Below are 20,555 nucleotides of genomic sequence, written 5' to 3' on the forward strand. Positions count from 1 at the left end.
TTTTAACAACAGAATGGGGCAGATAAAAATGAGGCTGAATTCCAGTTCTACCAACAGTCCACAGCTCAGCAGTGAAGAGGAACAACAGATAGATGCAGCAGCTGACCTCTAAAGCTGGCAGCGAAGAGGAAAGCATTCTCTTTCCAACTCAACGGCTTGCATTTGACTTTTGGGCAAAGTGCAATAATAAAAGCTTTCTCTGTCTGGGTGCCATTTGGGCAATCCAAACTTGGGCAGTCACAAATTACAGCCCAGTCCAGCATTAAGATGCACTTTCAATTCTTCCGCAGAAACAGAGCCACAAATATGGCTGAGGTCTGAACAATTGAAACAATAGAGTACCTGTCTCTGTTAAACAATAAGCAACCCCTCCCACACACTATAGAACAAAAGTCCTGTTTGATAGATTACATATATTTATAACACATACATGAAATTCCGTGATATTGCGCTTGCTGCATTTGTTCTCCATCTTACAGAATCATAACAGGTAAATTTTGACTTGAAGCTAAACTGAAACTAATTAAACATTACCCACTCCCACAAAAAAAACTATACTGCTGGAAGGTTTTTGTGAACAGCAGTTGGGTGGAGGATGAGTAACATTTATAAAATGGCCCTAACAGGCAGGTAATTCATTCTTTTGGAACTGCATCCTCTACACATATAAGTGGCACAAATTTCAGAGGATGGGAGTGCTAAAGGTGGAGAAAGCATAACAGGCCAATCTGCTAAAGGCATCAATTGAATCTCTGCAGTTATATTTCATGAATTGCGAGGGTTGCTTCACAAGTATTCTATATATCAAAAGGGAACATGATTTAGTTATGCCCAGGAACAAATAAAATCATCAAGTCTGTTCCTCGGCTTCCTTCCTGCAAAATGGCTTTAGAAGCATTGGATGAACTTAACCATCCATTGGTTACTGCTGCTTAGTGACCCAGTTACTTTGGGTCTTTGAGCCACGGGCAAAGAAAAACTGCTGAGGTGATCGATGTTTCTTTGTGAGAGGCCTGGAGTTCTGAGAGTTATCTACATCAAGGAGATGATGTTCCAATTCTGGCTTTTGTCGTGATGGATACAATGATAAAATGATTTTTCTACCCAACAATATTAGGAATTGATCCAAGGGAAAGACTCCTGTGGAGCATTTTCCCAGCTACAGCACAATGACGCCATTTCCTTTTGCACAAACTACGTTGGTTCCAAACTGAGGGAGTGTCATTAAAGCTCCTATACTATGTTGAGGATACTAAAAGAAGATATAATACAGTCAGGTTATATTAAAAAGACTTCATTCTAGATAGAAAATATAAATTAAATGACATACAAAACACAGGTGTGAAAATAAAATAAAAATTCAACATCATCAAATTCAAACTGATCTTGTAAAATAATCAAAGAGAGGGTTGGAATCTTAAGAACCAAGTAAAACAAAAGTAGCAGTTTAAAAGTGTAATTGAAAGCAACGCATATGAACATAATGGCAATGTTAACCAGATCATATGATTGCAGGAATCATGGAATCCTTACAGTAGGAGGCCATTCGGCCCATTGAGACTGCACCGACCACAATCCCAGCGAGGCCCTATCCCCGTAACCCCACACATTTACCCTGCTAATCCCCCTGACACTAGGGTCAATTTAGCATGGCCAATCAACCTAACCTGCACATCTTTGGAGTGTGGGAGGAAACCGAAGCAAACCTGGGTCACTGTCTGTGCGAAGTCTGCACGTTCTCCACGTTTCTGTGTGGGTTTCCTCTGGGTGCTCCTGTTTCCTCCCATAGTCCGAAAGACGTGCTGGTTACGTGCACTGACCATGCTAAAGTCTCCCCTCAGTGTAACCAAACAGGCGCCGAAGTGTGGCAACTAGGGGATTTTCACAGTAACTTCATTGCAGTGTTAATGTAAGCCTATTTTTGACACTAATAAACAAACTATATAAACATTTCCATCCTCAATAGCAGGATAGAAAGGAAATATGTGGGAACATTCTCACCGACCTAAAGAATGAAATTTTTACTTCAGAAATGCAACCAAATTGGTGAACGCGACAAAGTTATTCCTCTCAGCTTCTAGAATATTGACTTCGAGGAAATCCACAAGGAATCATTTCACCTTATTGAGGCAAAGGGCATTAAAATTCCTTCATTTTTACACAAGTGAAGGAAACCATTTGTGCAAGATGTATATGGAAACATTGGACGTAAAAGATGTGGATCTCACTTTGTTCATATGTGAAAAGTCTGGAGATAATGGCCTTTCTCTGGAAAGTATTTTAATCTGTCATTATTACAATGTGGATGCTTTGATTCTCTCCTCCACATCAGGTAAATCCTCCATCTACAAGCTCCTAATCAACAAATGCTGCATTAAATTTGCGTGGTCAACAGGGCTTCAATATTGCTTTTCAACTGTTAAGTATTTCATTGCTGCACTATTTTGTTGGGAATCGCTGGACACAAAGATGAACTGCTCTTAGACTCTAGACACTGAACTGAAAAGATGGGAGACCCCACCATAAAATTAACAAAAAATCCAGGAGATTTATGACACCAGTTAGTAACAGGAGTAAGATAGAACAATCCGACAGGGCCATACCGGCCCATTCATTTATGCTGGAAAATCTCAGCAGGTCTGGCAGCATCTGTAAGGAGAGAAAAGAGCTGACATTTTGAGTCCATATGACCCTGTGTCAAAAACTGTGTCAACGAGCTTTTGACAAAGGGTCATCTGGACTCGAAATGTCAGCTTTTTTCTCTCCTTACAGATGCTGCCAGACCTGCTGAGATTTTCCAGCATTTTCTCTTTTGGTTTCAGATTCCAGCATCTGCAGTAATTTGTTTTCATTCATTTATGTTTCACTCCCTCTCAAGTTAGTAATCTTATTCAATAAAAATGTCATGAAATATTGTGTTAAAAGCCAGTGAAAGATAATTCAACATAAAAAGATTACAATCAACAGGGTCCTTTTAGAGATCCTGTATGTTTTGTTTTGTCCCACCTTGAGTGTCATCCGCTGATCCCGCAGTCCAGTTAGAATAGAGGACCCGCTCCCCAGGAGATCATCCATTCCTCTGTGTGCATTGATTACAGAAGTGTTAAACTGCAAGGACTCGTCTATTGCTATTGATGTGTCAGCATCCTGCACAAAAAATGGGAGGTCCTCATTACCCGCTCCGATTCCTCGCGGTATCAATATAAAACAAAGTGTATACGGTACAGTCCAGTACTTTTTTTTCAAACATTTGATTATTCGGGCAATTTTGCTTACAGACTATCCTTAGTCCTTATTGGGGTATCGTGTTTCTTCTTTTCAAAAAAGTGGATTGTGGAAATAAATTAATAAAAATATAAATGTCAAACAATATGAAAACACGAGACCTGCACTCTTATTGTAAAGTTGAGGTAATTATCATCTGCTTGATCCATATCATCGTGATACTATTCAGGACCACAGAAGAGCACCTGTCTCATCATTCATTGAATTTGTTCCTATGAAAGTGCGTGCGAGATGTTTAATTCTGCATCTGCACCACAACTATAGTATGGCGTGAACCTGTTTTGTGGTTTTGATTGAGACTTCCTGTTTCTCTCAAGTTATCCTGACTCAGGATTTACCTTGCAACTTAGCACTGCTGTGAAATGCAAAGAATCAAACCAAATCTACTGTTGTAGTGATTAGGGTCCGTTAAATGAAATTCAAATGTGCTCCGACCTGCTAATGCAGCCAGTTGGTCATCTATACGAAATAGGCTGAACACCCAATCTGTACTGAGTTAGGTCTCAGTTAGGAAGGCAAGCAAGGACATCAAGACATTGTTTGTGGTTTTGGGAGTAGGGATGATGGTAGGAGGAGCATGAGATTTCGCTCTGACGAAGGGTCATCTAGACTCGAAACATTGGCTCTATTCTCTCTCTCCACAGATGCTGTCAGGCCTGCTGAGATTTTCCAGCATTTTTCTGTTTTTGCATAAGATTCCAGCATCCGCAGTATTTTGCGTTTAGCATGAGATTTCTTGTTTGCTGTCAGTAACTGATGGAAATACACACTTGTGGGCTTCAGAGGACAGTTATCAGACTCATGGTCGAGCTCCACATCAACACTCACATGACAAATAGTCACTCAGACAGCACAGATACCCAGAGAACAATACCCTTGTAATGAATCAAAGGCCTGGATTTTCCAGGTGGGGTAAGATCAACTCCTTCAAGAAACTTAGGCAATAATGGAAGTTTAGCAAGGTCATATTCCAGAAGGATAAGATCAAATAGGTTGAAGGGCTTTCTGCATCCAAATTTATTGCTGATTATGGTCCACTCTATTTAGTAACAGGTTATATGCCTCAACATTGCATCTTACTGAGTAAATTACCTTTTCGCTTTGTTAATTGGTGTGCAAAGTTGCAAATATTACAGCCACTCAAGTAGCCTATCTAAAGTGAGAGTAATTTTTATTACACAGCATGAATGGAGCTATTTTACCAGATTACTGTACATCATTCACAAAAATTCAGAGAATAAAGATATACAAAACTTTATTAAACCACTGCACTCCGAGATCTAGCAGGACGATCGGTATTTCACAGATTTGGATTTCCCACTTACCTTTTTATACAAGGTTTTTTTAATCACTTGACATCTCATGGAATGAACATCAGGACGAACAGGTTATTCTGTAACTGCACAGGCCATGCTCTGGTTTATAATGCTACAGCTCAATTCACAACCAATCTCCTCCTCCAGCTACAGAAATAAGCAGCATCCTGATTCCAGGAAAGTAAGTGGGGATCTGAATTTTCTAGTTCTCAAGTTTAAAAAAAAACTTTTGTCAGATTATTTTTTGCAAAAGCAACTGACTCAATAACAAACAGTGCATGGTTCTATCGTGGAAAGCAGCAGCCTCCACGTGCTACCCACTGATTTGGTTCTGTTGCCAGAAGTAATCAAAAATGAATGGGTCCCAAGTGTTCGAATACAAGTTAAGTATAACAGACTGTCAAAATAACCGTCTTTAACAATTGCATCCAAACTCCAAAGAGCTTGAACTTGTGCCCAGAAAGACAAGACTCAAATACCACCAATGAGAAGGGACACCTGCAAAACAGTGTAAAGGAAGCATTTCCAACCAATTCTTGCTTATTAGTGACAACCTGTCAACAGATGCACAAATTTACCTCACTCACCCAACTACACTGAGCTCCTTCGGAGCCTCAGACAAGGTTGAGAAGGCAGGACCTTAATGAACAATCTCATCGGGAATTGAACCCATGCTGCTGGCATCTCTGAATCATGCGCCAGCTGTCCAGCCAACTGAGCTAAACCGAAAAGGAAATACGACTATCCTTTCTACAACTGGGTGTCAGTACTTGCACAGTTTTTAATCAGCAACACTGAGCGATCAAATCTTGCAACTCCTCCAAGTTCCAGTTCTTGAATCTCAATTCTCACCTTTGATAGAGGGGGCTTGTGGATTTGTCTACAGAACAGACTTGTCATGAAGTTGCCCCAGCTACTCTTGCCCACCAATTTCCTAGCTCTGGCTGCTCACTCTCCACAGCTCCCATCCCACACTTCTCCCTGCTCTCTCGTCGCCAAACTTTCACCAGATTCCGCTCTTCTACGAGATCCACTACCTGCTCTCTCTCCTGACTGCCCTCAACTCAACTTATTCACAGAATCTTTACAGTGCAGAAGGAGGCCATTTGGCCTATCAAATTTACACTGGCTCTCAAAGAGGATTTTACCGAGTCCCACTCCTCTGCCTTATCCCCATAACCTTGCACATTCTTTTTGAGAAAGCAATCCAATTCCCTTTTCATAGAAATCATAGAAACCCTACAGTGCAGAAGGAGGCCATTCGGCCCATCGAGTCTGCACCGACCACAATCCCACCCAGGCCCCACCCCCACATATTTACCCGCTAATCCCACTAACCCACGCATCACAGTACTCTAAGTGGCAATTTTAACCTGGCCAATCAACCTAACCCGCACATCTTTGGACTGTGGGAGGAAACCGGAGCACCCGGAGGAAACCCACGCAGACACGAGGAGAATGTGCAAACTCCACACAGACAGTGACCCGAGCCGGGAATCGAACCCGGGACCCTGGAGCTGTGAAGCAGCAGTGCTAACCACTGTGCTACCGTGCCGCCCTTTTGAATACCTTAGTCAAACTTGCCTCCACTACCATCTCAGGAAGTTTGTTCCAGACTCCAACCACAGTCTGGGTTTTTCCTCATCACTTTTGCTCCTTTTGCCAATTATTTTGAATATGTGCCCTCTTGTTCTTAATGCTCTCTTGACTGGGAACAGGTTCTCTTGAAAGCCTCTATCAAGTCTCCTCTCGGCCTTCTTTTCTCAAAGGAAAATGGTCCCAACCTCTCCAACCAATACTCAGCCACAGTTCTTAACTGATTTATACAATTGTTCTTGATTTGCAAAGTGCCGTTTCTGGTAGTGTTCCTCTGCCAAAGCCCACCATTTTGACTGGGCTTGCAAAATCCTACTAACTGTCATGGCTTGAGACAATTCACACCTCTTTAACCTGCGATTATCCCTCTCTCCACTCGCATTCCAATCATTATCTTGCAATTGCGTTTCTGTCTATATATGCCATGTTTGTGAACCCAACTCTCCACTCACTGAGGAAGGAGCAACCTGTTGGACTTTAACCTGATGTTGTGAGACTTCTTACTGTGCCTATCCCAGTCCAACACCGGCATCTCCACATCAAAGCTAATGTCGTTGTTCTCCTGTTTAAAAAAGAGCCCAGCCTAGGTTCTTCAGTTCAGTCTGATGGCTGCGTCATCTGGCAAGTGTGCATTGCCATCCCTATCCTCTAACCATTATCGTTAGACTGTCCTCACCACGTCTTCGATCCCATCCAGCATACAGAGAAGAATATAGTTCAAGGAGTCAAATGCATTCTTTTTCAGATTGAGATAGTGGATTTTAAACCCTCCCCAGCCTTTCCACCGTTTTCTGTGGTGATGAATCATTCTAACTTCACCACCATCCATCTCCAGTATTGTGTCAGTAAATAGGAGCATATTCTACTCGTTGGTTCACTACATGCCATCTCCAATAGGATGTCCTGTCACATTTCTATTTCCATCTGTCCCAACAGCAATCAAATTAGGCATGTCCTTCAAATGGTCAACTGGTCAACTCGGACAAGCTACCTCTCAACATTACCACCCACAGGCACACTGCCGAGATCCAGCTTTACTTCTCTGCGTACACTCTCAAATGCACAAACTTTGCTGACAATTGCTTGCTCATGATGAGCCAGAATTTCCTTCAGTTGAAGACTGGAAAACAGGTGCCATTCTTTGTAGCCTTCACCTAACAATGCTGCATCTTAAACACAGTCTTAACCATCTCATGAACATACATAGAAACATAGAAACCCTACAGTACAGAAAGAGGCCATTCGACCCATCAAGTCTGCACCGACCACAAACCCACCCAGGCCCTAACCCCATATCCCTACATATTTACCCACTAATCCCTCTAACCTACGCATCTCAGGACACGAAGGGCAATTTTTAGCATGGCCAATCAACCTAACCCGCACATCTTTGGACCATGAGAATCGAATTTAGGCTGAACCTAATGGTGTACAATCTCAGACCCCTGCATAGCTAACTTCTTCCACATCATCAAAAATTTGCCTTTATGCAACACGTTTAACGGTGTAAAGCACCCCAAGGTGCTGCACAAAACTTGCACACAAAACACTAAGCCACATAAGGAGAGAGAAAAGATGACCAAAAACTTGGTCAAAGGGGAAAGAGGTTAAGATAGAGATAGAGTGGATGGTGGCTTTGGGAGAAATTTCCAGGGCATACAAGTTTAAGGTTTCATCAACTGAAGGCATGGCCTTCAATAGTGGAGCTATTAAAATCAGATATCACAAGGGACCAGAATTGGGAGAGAGATTAGAGGATTTCCAGGTCATAAAGGGAGTTGGAAACAAGTTGGAGTTGGACGCAATTTTAAAATTGTGGTATTTTGTGGTCAGAAGTCATTGCAGATTAGTGAGCACAGGAGCAGTGGGTGAACAAAAGTTGGTGCATAGGACGTAAAATTTACAGAGAGTAGAAGATGGCAGGAGGCCACCAGGATAGCCGAGTATCGAAGTAACAAAGGCACGAATGAGGGTTTCAGCCGCTGATGCCCCTAGATAGGAGCGGAGACAGGTAATGTTATGCAGATGCAGGTAGGTGGTCTTAGTGATGGAGAGAAGTGGTCGGGCATTGAGGTCTATCTTGGAACATCTATTTCCACCTCTGCAATATTTCCCATCTTCTTTAGTACCACTCCCACTGAAACTCGATCCACATCTTCATGTCCAATGTTTCTAAAGCTCTTGTCAGCTACCCAAGCATTCACTTTCACATTGAACTCATTGCAGTCCACAATTCCAGTTGGACACACTCTTCAGCCAGTCATTCTGTTCTAAACATGTACACAGCAGCTTGAGAAGCACCTACGCCCATTTTAGAATGTAGCTGCGGGTTATATATAACAAACACAACAGATTTCACAGCAAGGGTGAGGTAATGGTCAGCCAAAGCAAATATAACATGTGGCAAAGGCCCCTGAAAGAGAATATTTCTCATGCACTTTGAAGAAATAACAGAACTTCTATAATCAAAATTAGACTATTCTTTAGCAAAATAAGAATGATTTTTCACACTGCCATTCTCCTGTTTAATCTGAAAGGCACAGGCATCACAATCTCCTGGAAAGAAGCACTAACTCAGGTGAATTACATTTTTCCAAATTTACTTCAGGCACAGTTTATTTATTGGTGTCACAAGTAGGCTTACGTTAACGTGGCAATGAAGTTACTGTGAAAATCCCCTCGTCGCCACACTCCGGCACCTGTTCAGGTACACCGAGGGAGAATTTAGCATGGTCAATGCATCTAACCAGCATATCTTTTGGACCATGGGAGGAAAGACCGGAGCGCCCGGAAGAAACCCACGCAGACACTGGGAGAATGTGCAAACCCCAACAGACAGTGACCCAAGCCGGGAATCGACTGGGTCTGTGACACAGTGAGGCAGCAGTGTGCTAACCACTGTGCCACCATGCTGGTGGTGGTGGTTACAGTTAACTATAACATGACATTTTCTTCTGTTCCCCAAACTAAGAATTGGCCAAACTCCTCCAATAAGGCCTAAAACTTTTTTTTTAAAAAGGGAAGACCTAAAGCTGCAGTACCTACGCTGTCCTGTAACCTTAAATGAATGGCATACAAGTCTGAAGCAGTTAGTTTCTCTCCCTTAGAAAAACAGAATCATAACAGTAGTGGTTATGACATGGTCTGCTTCAGGAACAAACCATAATCTGTCACGCGCTGCTTAGATCTGCAGTACCGCTGTCATAGCAATCTCAGTCCAAGCAGGCAGGCCGACAAGAGAGTGGGTTATAAGAAATAGTGGTTAGCACTTATGCCTTACAGTGCCAGGGACCCAGGTTCAATTCCAGCCTTGGGTGAATGTCTGTGTGGTGTTTACACGTTCTCTCAGTATCTGTGAGAGTTTCCTCTGGGTGTTCTGGTTTCTTCCCACAGTCCCGAAGATGTGCAGGTTAGGTGGATTGGCCATGCTAAATTGCGCAGGGTTACGGGGATAGGGCAGGGGGTTGGGCCGGGGCAAGATGCTCTTTCGGAGAGCCGGTGCAGACACGATGGGCCGAATAGCCTCCTCTGCACCATAGGGATTCTATGGATAATGAAGTTCAATTGGTTTTTGCCAGATATTTCATCTGTTGAGCGTATGTTGCAGATTTTGAGGACAAAAAACATTCAGGGAACAAAGTCTGAGGATAAAGGGCATACCATTTAGGACTGAGATGAAGAGGAACTTCTTCACTCAGAGTGATGAATCTTTGGAATTCTCTGCTCCAGAGAGCTGTGGAAGCTCAGTCATTGAGCATGTTCCGGGCTGAGATCAACAGATTTCTACATATTAGAAACATCAAGGGATAAGGGGATCATGCAGGAAAATGATGTTCAAGATCAGCCACGATCTCATTGAAAGGTGGAGCGAACTCGAAGGGCTGAATGGCCTGCTCCTATTTCATATGTTCGTATTATGAAGGTGAAATATAATTTTTCAAAAAGTGTTTTCCAATCGATAACCAGTTGTTAATCAACAGGAGCCAAAGGGGAACAGGATCACAAAAACTGCAAATTCCTGACATTAACCTCCATTGAATTATGAATACCTGCATAATTTCGACAGAAAATATTTTTTCAAGAGCTCCTTAGCTTCCTAACAAAGCAATTCAGAAATGGAGACAGCGTGCGTGTTAATACTATCATTGCAACATTACAGCAAAATATAAAACTTTCTAATTGAAGGCAAAGCAGCCTGGATTTCTCTTCCACCATCTCATCACCCTCAGATAAACCTCCATTTCTTACGGTACTTTTTCCATGCAAGGGCAGGAGGTGGCTGCTCTTTAACCACTTCCCATTTCACCATCATAGGCTTCAAAAGCTCCTTCCAAATGAAGCAGTAATTTCCCTGCACCTCTTTCAATTTAATACAGGGCATTTGCTGCTCACAACATGTCTTCTTGACATTGGGAAGACCGATCACTGACTGGCTGACTATCTTGGGGAACACCTTCATTCAATTTGCATGTATGACCCTGAACTTCCTGCCGCTTGTCATTTTAATTCTCCACCTTGTTCCCACTCGGAGCTTCCTTTTCCTGGCCGGCTACTGTGTTCCAATGAAGCTCAATGCAAGCTTGAGGAGCAAGACTTCATCTTTTGATTGGGCTCTTTAAAGTCTTCTGGACTCAACGCCACAATCATAGATCATAACCACAACTCCCATTCTGTTTAGTACTTGTTTTTGGCGCCAATTCACCTTTTCCTTTCTGAATCCTGTTATTTTTGCATTTGGATGTCTACTATCTTGCCAGTCACACCTTACCTAGTTTATTTATCCCATTAAAACCCCTTTTGGCTTTTTAACCACAAAAACCTTTGTTTAATTTGTCCTGCCCTTCACCCTATCACAAACCTTCCCATTTGCCCTTCTTTCGCACATCTCTTTTCACTTGCTCAAAACCCATTTCATTCCTCAAATCTGATGAAAGGGCACAGACGATGAAATGTTAACTCTTATTTCTCTCCACAGAGGAGTATTCCTAGTCCTCTTTGCCTTTATTTCAAATGTCCAGCAACCATTGTATGTTGCTGTTTGGATTTCTCCTCTTGCTCTGGGCAATCGCCAAATCTCTGCATTGCAACTTTTGCACATGAAGACATTACAGGCCCAAATCCCACCATTCCACAAAACAGAGCTTCTTTTAATGCACAATGTGTTTTAACCAGTCTCACCAATGTCGTAAAAAGTCTGCAAGGTTAAAGGGTGTTAATAACTCCTTACATTGGTTGTGAACGTGCGAGACAACAGTTCCTCTCGCTCTCGATCCTGTTGCTCACGGGTATACCGCCGGTGCTGGAAGTTCTTCAGAGCTGTTTGTAGGTGCTGGCAGTCATATTTCAGTTGATCCACTCGGCTACAGGAGAGAAAGTACGAGTCAAATACCAAATTTTTTTTTAAAACACAATAACCATCATAAAAATATTTCAGAGCAAACGCTAAATGCGGTAGGCCCTGCCTAAGGAAGATGTTGATCCCAAATGGTTTTAGAACTCATTTAGAGCACATGAACAAACATGAAGAAGTGGTTAAGATAAAGTATTTGCTTTTGTATGACACTTTTCACAACCTAAACATGTCCCAAGACACTTCAAAGCCAATTATTGCTTCTTAAGTGCAAACACAGGAGCCAATTTGCCTGCAGCAACCCACAGAAAACAGTAACCTTTTTCAAGAGAATGAACTCGCTGCTACCTACAAGATTTTTTAAAAATTATGCAATCCAATAGATCCATTGATGAACATGCCTGCGAGGCTAGTGCTCGATGCAAGTTCGCTTACCCAGATGCACAATGCTCCAGTCTCTTAGAAGCCTCTTTATTGTTAGGAGAGAACGAGGAGGGTAAGGAAATAAAAAAGTTTAAAAAGTAACAACTGTTTGGAGAGAACGAGCAGGATAAAGAAACAGAAAAAAGATAGTAGTAAGAAAAGTGACAATATGCATTTATAATCATACCATTTGTGTGCACAGAACATCCAAAAGTGTTTAGCCGATTTCAGGGTTACCCCACTTTTGTGTCAATGTGCAGCAGAAACTATGCATTGAAGCAAACATGGCAACATAACTGCAGCCCAAAAACAAACTTAAAGCTCAATCATATTTCCAAAAGACTTTTCCTTAAACCATATCTTACAATAACCTTCAGGGACCCAGACATCATTCAAATCATTCACTCCTTCACGTGACTAACTCTTCTTTCAGATTTACAAGTTGATTTTTTCTCTCTGGTTTCTTATTTCAGTCACATCAATCTGTCACGCATTATACTGCCCAGATTGCCAATGGCAGGCTTCATTTTCAGTTAAAGGAAAATGTCATTGCAAGTGCACACTGCCCAGTCCTCGCTTCGTTCAGTGCATGCATGACTGGGGCCCGGGGAGAACAGGCAAAATATACGGTTTGCAAAATAACTGGCCTCTTGGTTGTACAGTTATTTGGTGCCATAAATCTCTTGCACCTCAAGTTTCCTCCAGGTCCAGGTTTCCTACTTCAGATACAGCTCCAATACAAGAGTCATTGGGAGCAGGGGTGGCACGGGGAGTTTGGGGGTGGGGAGGAATGAAGTGTTGAGTTCACAATTACACCAGCCCAGAAATGTGCTGGCAAAGCAACATTGCACCATACCCTTCCAAATCATGCAACCCGGGAGATGATTTAACTTTTGTACTGAAGCCCAGAGATGTGCTGGTTTAATTAGTCCTTGTTCTGATCAGCTTAGGAAACTTCTCGCTGTGGACTGGGGAATAGATTCGGGTTGAGTTCAGAACCAGGATGATCCCTAATACGAGCACAAGTGAAGTACTGGAATCCTAGATTTTGATCAGAATTCATGGCACAAAACTAGGATGCAATTTCCCAAGGCCGTTAGCAGATAAAAAGTATAACTCAGTGCTTAAAAATTAAAGAAGGAATAATTTAATGAAAAGCACATCATCATCATGGGATTTACAACATTAACTCAGGGCAGCAATCAAACACAAGTTTAAATGCTTTGCAGAGACATCTGTTCTGGGCTCCAATGTGTTTCATATTAAGATTCATATATTAGAGGTATATATTTTAAGTACACTACAACTATCCTATTACACTGGATTTGGGCACTGCCTTGGAATTTCCTGAACAATAAAAAAACTGCACAAACCCCCTCTGCTTCACCTAGTTTGTTTAAACCTGGGTTTTTTTGCGCAACAATCAACATTTATCTCAATAAATAAATCTGCAATGAAGTAACGATGATCATTAAAATGACAATCACACTTACAATTTGGCATTCTGCCGTCTGTTTGGGGGCTCTTTGCTGGTCAGTATTTCAAGTCGCTCCAGATTGCTGAAAATCTGATCTATTCTGGCTTGGATTTCATTTTCCACCACTGTAGCAGTAACATAATTGTCAGATCATTAAAACAATGCAAGTAGTAATGGGTGAACTGCACAAGTTCCTTAAGTCATACTGTAGACATCTAATGCACCAACTCATCTGTGTGTTAACACTGTGCATTTATTGTGTCAGCCATGGGTCAGTGGTAATGCTCTCGCCAGAAATCAGAAGATTGCAGGTCCCAGTCCCACTCCAGGGACTCGACCACAAAAATCAAGGCGGATACTCCAGTGAAACACCAAGAGTGTGCCAGTGTCGAAGGATCCGTCTTTCGGATGAGACGTTAACTGGGGCACCTCGGAGGTAAACATCAATGGTCCCATGGCAATATTTTGAAGACTATCAGAAGTGTCCTGGTCAATAATTATCTCTTAATCAGCTTCACAAAAACAAACATGATCATTATCACATTTAGGAGTTTGCTGCATCCAAATTGACTGCTGTCGTATTTCATAGATTACAACAGTAGGAAGAAAAGTAAAGTAATGAAAGTACTTTACAGCCAATTAGGACATCCTGAGGCAGTGAAAAGCAATCTCTTTCCTTTCTGTTAGTACCGACAAGGTCAACTGCTATGGAATAGCAAAGACAACTCTATACTGGCTGTTTCAAATATGATAAACAATGGTGCGGGGGGGCATTCTATGAACTTTAAATCCTGAATTATGCAAACTCCAATTAAGAGAATATCAGGATGCGTCCCTGATGGCTCAGTTGGTAACTTGCAATGAAGACATACAGCCCACGAGGCTCAATTCCAGTCTGCTGAGTTATTTGATTTAACCTGGGGTGGCAGCAAATGGGGTGGCAGCAAAGGATACTACTACTGGCCTTAGTGTCCTGAGTGAACAAGAAGGGGAAAGAAGCAATCAGCCAGGGCTCCTGCTCACTGCTCTGCAATTCCTTAAAAAAAAATGGACCTTGGGCTAGGACAAGATCTTGCTTCAGTTCCAGCACACCACAAGTCTGGGAGTGATCTCATTGGGAAAGTATAAGGGGGGTGACTGTTGCTAACTAGATCCAAGCAGGAATCAGTGACTTCAGGAGGCTGTAGAGTCAGATAAAGTCAACCAAGCAGAAACAGGACGTTTGTAGCCACAAAGCTACTGAGATAGCCATTCTGAACAAAGTCAAAAAGTTCTGCATCTCTTCAAAATACACAATCCTTTAAAAGTGCTTTGCTCTAATGGCAAGCAATGGGCTCCATTTACCAGACTTCCTGGGGGTGAATGGACATACTACATACAACACAGGACTGCCAACAGCAAATATCATATGGCAAATAGCCAGCAAATTTAAAACGCTTCTTTTCTGATATATTATCTAGTAATGTTGCCACCATGTAAACACATATTTGAAATTTATTTATTTACTCAGTAATTTTACCAACAGCTGCCCTGATGTTTTAGCAGTACATGGTATCGGCTAGAATGTACTTGAAATGTTGTGTCGTGGCAAAGATGGAAGCACAAGCTTCTATCTGCGGAGTTTGTGAATCGGGACTGCACGCAGCAAATCAATCATTCTCGAGACGATGGTCAGTTACCACTTGTACAGAAGGTCAGAAATTTGTGTTCATCTATGGGCACTCTGATCAGCCACACCTCTGGAGGATATTTTTAGGGTCAATCCAGACTGCAGCCCACGGGATCTCACCTGAAATTAGTGTATTCTGAGCAGTTCCTCATAGCCTTAAGTCCATCACGTGTAATCGTCCATATTCACTGGAAATACCAGCCTCCCTCCGGAAGGATCATAGAAATTTTACAGTGCAGAAGGAGGCCATTTGGTCCATCGGGTCTGGACCAACTCTCCGAAAGCGAATTCCACCCAGGCAATATCCCCATAGCCCATGTATTTACCCTGCTAATCCCCTTAACCCATACATCTTTGGACACTAAGGGGCAATTTAGCATGGCCAATCCACAAAACCTGCACATCTTTGGACTGTGGGAGGAAACTGGAGCACCCAGAGGAAACCCACACAGACACAGGCGGCATGGTGGCACAGTGATTAGCACTGTTGGTTCACAGCACCAGGGACCCGGATTGGATTCCCAGCTTGGGTCACTGTCTGTGTGAAGTCTGCACGTTCTCCCCGTGTCTGCGTGGGTTTCCTCCGGGTGCTCCGGTGTCCTCCCACAGTCCAAAAGACATGCAGGTTAGATTCATTGGCAATGCTAAATCCTCCCTCAGTGTACCCAAACAGGTGCCAGAGTGTGGTGACTTGGGGATTTTCACAGCAACTTCATTACAGTGTTAATGTCAGCCTACTTGTGACACTGATAAATAAGCTTTAAGAATGTACAAATTCCACACAGTCACCCAAGGCTGGAATCGAAACTGGCCCCTGGTGCTGTGATGACCAGTGTTAAACCACAGTGCAAATATCCCATTGGTATAGTTAGGTGCTGCTTTTCTGAGTTGGGATTACTGTGGTACATTAGGCAAGCTGCATTGATCTTAATCCATACCAAATCTACCCTGCATCAGGCCCGGAAGGAATTGCAGATCTAGGAAAGTGTAGCAGTGATACCCTCACCTTGATGTCGACAAAAGTTTCACCCCTCAAATAAAACACAGATTTATCCATTAAATGAATAAGGAACAGAGGTAAAGAAGTTTCAGCGTTGTCAGGGGATCCTGCACAAAACCCCGCAGAGCACAGACACCTTAGATTAGCATCAGTGTAGACCCACTTCCCAAGCAGGTCATAACAAGCCACTTCTGAAGAAGGACTCAAAAAAGTTAACTTTGTTTCTCTCTCCACAGATGCGGCCAGACTTGATGAGTTTTTCCCAGCACTTTTTGTTTTCATAACGAACGATTTGTTTTGGGAAAGAACTGTCTTTCCCACCAAAAGACATATGAGCCAAGGCAAGCCAAAGCCCATCTCTTGAACTATTGACACACTGAACATCAGAAAGTAATCTGTGGCAAGAAAATAAACATTATTCCTGGCCATTGGACCACTGGAGATGCTGGTAAAAATCATGTGCTGTCTTTGTTTGAAAGCAAAGTTAGTTGTGGCTTGTTACTTACCTAGGCCAGCTTAAATAAGATAAATAGTTGTACAAAAAGAGAACAAAGAATACTTAAGAGTTGTAGGAAGCAAGCACATAATTAAGCTGCTTATGGAAGTGATAATGGGATTCTCAATACACAAGAGAATAACTCCATCCTCTTGTCCACCACCCCAACTAATGTACCTGGACTGACTGGCAGTCAGTTAGTGTTTGGGGACAATTGCCAATGAACTCCATGTCAAGGCATAAAGACAGTCACACCAAGTGTTTAATGGCTTGTATAATCCCAGCAAGTTTTGTATGAACGAATGTACTATTCATCACAACAGAACAAATATATTTTAAAGAGACGAGTTCAAAGTTACAATTCATGGAACTATGGCTTTGCGGTACTCTGGGGAAATTTCAAACCTTTATGTAGAATGACTTTGACAAAAATCAGTAAACGTCCCTCAGTGAGGCGTGGGTTATACCACTGTAAAATGGTGATGTAATAAGCCACCCCACCAGGACTGAAAACAATGTCATTATTTCTTCTGGCAAAGCTTTGTGCCCACGTCACCTCCTCCCCTGCCTTGGCACCAGGCTGGCTCTGTTTACATATCTTAATTATGAATACTTACAGTGAACAGACTGTGCGTCCGCCTTCTCCAGCTGCCCCATGTGGGTCTGCACCTCATGGATCTGCCTGTGAGGAGAGGCAGGAGGAAATGGGTGGGTTAGCGTCTATCTACAAACATGGGCAGGGCCCCAGAGGAAAGAGGATTTTTCCCCCCTTACATTCTGTACAAGGACTCCCTATCAGCACTTGGAAAAAAACATGACAAAAGCACAAGGAGTGGCTCCATTTTCACAGCACAACTGATGGCAGAGATAGAGAGAGACTGTGACGAATCACTGGATCTTCCTGTATGGAATATACCTACAATCAGTAGCTGCAAGTCCTGGGTCATTGTGAAAACAAGACTGGTTAACAGGGTTAGGGAAAATGCTATTTCACAAGTAGGTTCTGCTGGGAGTCATGGGGGTGGAGGGGTGGCGGGGGGGGGGGGGGGGGGGGTGGTGATAAAAGAGAAAGAGGCAAATTTAGAAACTGAACCCACCTACTTAAACCAGTATTACAAAGTGTTTACAGCACAGGAACTGGCCAGGAGGTCCCACATCAATGTTTATCTTCCTCATGAGCTTCTTCCCACCTGTCTTCATCCAACCATTTATTTCTCCCTTGTTTCTATCTAGCTTTCCCTTCAAAATTTGTGTTATTCACTCCTTGCAGTAATAAGCTCCATGTCTTAACCACTCTCAAGCAGAATTATAGTTACGAAAATAAAGCTTTTATTTCCAATGAAGCATAGACACCAACTCCACAATTATACACACGAATGGCACACAAGGGCACTCTAGATAAACATACCATTCTCAAACCAGAGTGCTTAGATTGTGGGGCTCACTACCACAAGAAGCAGTTGAGATAAACTGCACTTAAAAGGAAAACCGGACACACAGGGGAGAAAGGAACCAAAGATTATGCTGATAAGATTGGATGAAATGGGCTGATAGAAGGCTTGTGTGCAGCATTAACACCAGCATGGACCAGTTCGGCTGAAGAATGTATGGCTTAGAAATGGGCCTCTGTAATTTGATGAAAATGTGTCATGTACTGAGGGGTGGGCCATAAAGACCTAGAAAGTACTGGTTAAATTAAATTCTGATGGATTCCAATTCAGCAGACCTCAGTCAGAGTATTACAGTTAGCTTCAGTGTCACCAAGTGGACAGAAAGCCTAATTAAGCTCATCTGTGATGGATCAATAGCAGAGTACTGACGTTCACGATTGATTACCAGCCAGTAACCGACAGCAAGGGGAACCAAATGTTAAACTTAATATTTTAACATGCTGACGACAAGGGTGTAGACAAGAGGGGCTGCTGTTTGATTTAATCCTCTTTCTGCTGAGTTCAGTAATTTGCTCCTGACCAAATGCAGCAGTTTCACCACCATACACTGTCCCAAAAAATGTTTTTTAAAATATTTTTAAAGGAGATCAGAACTGAGAGAAATGCATGTCGATTTTTTTTTTTAAAAAGGTGTATTTAGTTTTTGAAAGTAAGCACAGGTAAAAGATGAGTTATTTAATCCACAGAAATCACCAATCTTAGCATATAAAAAAACTCAAAGAAACTGAACAAAGCAGAAAGTTAAACAGAACTTTGGCCCTTGATAAACACCCAGTAGAAACTATAACTTTTCTCTTTAAAAGCATTCAGTAAGACAATCTCCATGTTCCCCATTATTTTCAATGGTGCCTTACCTCCTTTTCAGTGTGCCAAGCTTGCCTACCCCAACCATCGCCACTACACGCCCACCGGGCAGACACATCTGATCTCGGACTACAACTTGTATCATATTCAAAAAGTTGATGAAATGGCAAATTACTAATAGAGATGTAAAGAGATTCAGCTCACCAAACCTGAGCTAGCCATTGATCATACTTCAACAAAGATTAAATATTTAGATTTTTTTAAAAACAAATGATTGAAGTGAAAACAGGCATACTAGAGGAAGGTATGGAATAAGTGGCGGATTGCTGCAGGAAAGTAATTTACAGCACAGATACGATTGGCAGAAAGGCCTCTTTCTATGATGCAGAATTTTCTATTTTACAATGAATTCATTCTCAGGGGAAGAATCTTGGGGTAGCAGAGAACAAAAGTACTGATGCAGCGTTCATAATGAAAAGCTAGCTCAAAGCTTTTTTTGTCATAGAGTATGATAATCAGAGACCAAAATTTCTGAAAGGAATGGATTCAGAAGAAATATTATTTTTTTTAAATGGACATTGCCAGGTCATTGACTGCTTCTTGAAAAGCAACTGGCTAAAATGATTGAAGCCTTGTGGTTAATTCACATAGTGTGATACAGGTAGACAGTGGCGTAGCGATAATGTCACAGGACTTGCAATCGAGGCTTGGGTGAATGCTTGGCGGGCACGGGTTCAAATCCCATCCTGGCAGCTGGTGGAATTTTAATCTCAGACAATTAATAAACCTGGAATGGAAAACTAGTCTCAGTTAAGCTATCATCAAATGCCATTAGGACCCATAACGTACTCTAGGAAAGGAAAATCTGCCTCCTTCACTGATCTGTCTGACATGTGACTCGAGACCCATGTCAATGTGGTTGACTTTTAACTGCCCTTTGCAAAGGTCCAGCAAGCCACTCGTACGTAACGAAATTGCTGCATAAAATTCAAACTAGATGGACTGTAGTGGTTCCAGAAGATGGCTCACCACCATCTTAAGGGCAGATTGGGACGGGTAACAAATGCTGCCCTTTCCTGTGTTGCCCATGTTCCATGAAAGAATACATTTTTAAAAGTTCACATTTCTGTTGAATCTTGGTATGTTACACAGTTTTGCAATACATTATTCCATAGCAGTTGCTGTACCTACCTTCCTGATTCACTGAGAATTTCTGATTACCAAGATTTTAATTATATTCAAACAAGCTACTCCACAGCAAGCATCATCCACAGGTCAGTTTCAAGCTTTTAAGATATATATCACAGAAACCCTACAGAGAAGAAGAAGCCATTCAGCCCATCGAGTCTGCATTGGTTCTCTTAGAGTATCTTGCCCAGGCCCGCTCTATCCCCGTAAACCCACACATTTCCCATGGCTAATCCATCTAACCTATACATCTTGGGACACTAAGTGGCACAGTGGCTAGCTTTGCTGCCTCACAGCGCCAGGGACTCGGGTTCAATTCCGGCCTCGGGTCACTGTCTGTGTGGAGTTCACACATTCTCCCAGGTGATCCGGTTTCCTCCCACAGTGCAAAGATGTGTGGGTTAGGTTGTTTGGCCATGCTAACTTGACCCTGGTGTCAAGGGATTAGCAGGGTAAATATATGGAGTTACGGGAATAGGGCCTGGATGGGATTATGTTTG

At 42.3% G+C, this 20,555-nt stretch overlaps 1 protein-coding gene across 3 annotated transcripts in view; it reads right to left on the bottom strand.

Moving 5' to 3' along the window:
* Nucleotides 1-20,555, bottom strand: part of gosr2 (golgi SNAP receptor complex member 2) — an 86,688-nt gene that overhangs the window by 37,991 nt on the left and 28,142 nt on the right. The window contains exons 2-5 of one of the 3 annotated variants that reach the window (XM_078223758.1): nt 17,230-17,294; nt 13,464-13,572; nt 11,425-11,557; nt 3,007-3,147 (exon numbers count right to left, since the gene is read on the bottom strand). In XM_078223758.1, the coding sequence (XP_078079884.1) occupies nt 3,007-3,147; nt 11,425-11,557; nt 13,464-13,572; nt 17,230-17,294 (448 nt within the window). The remainder of the gene's footprint in view (nt 1-3,006; nt 3,148-11,424; nt 11,558-13,463; nt 13,573-17,229; nt 17,295-20,555) is intronic. The other 2 variants (XM_078223760.1, XM_078223759.1) reach the window with 2 other exon arrangements.

The sequence above is a fragment of the Mustelus asterias genome, chromosome 11 (genome assembly GCF_964213995.1).
Source record: "Mustelus asterias chromosome 11, sMusAst1.hap1.1, whole genome shotgun sequence".
In the NCBI taxonomy this organism is placed as follows: domain Eukaryota; kingdom Metazoa; phylum Chordata; class Chondrichthyes; order Carcharhiniformes; family Triakidae; genus Mustelus; species Mustelus asterias.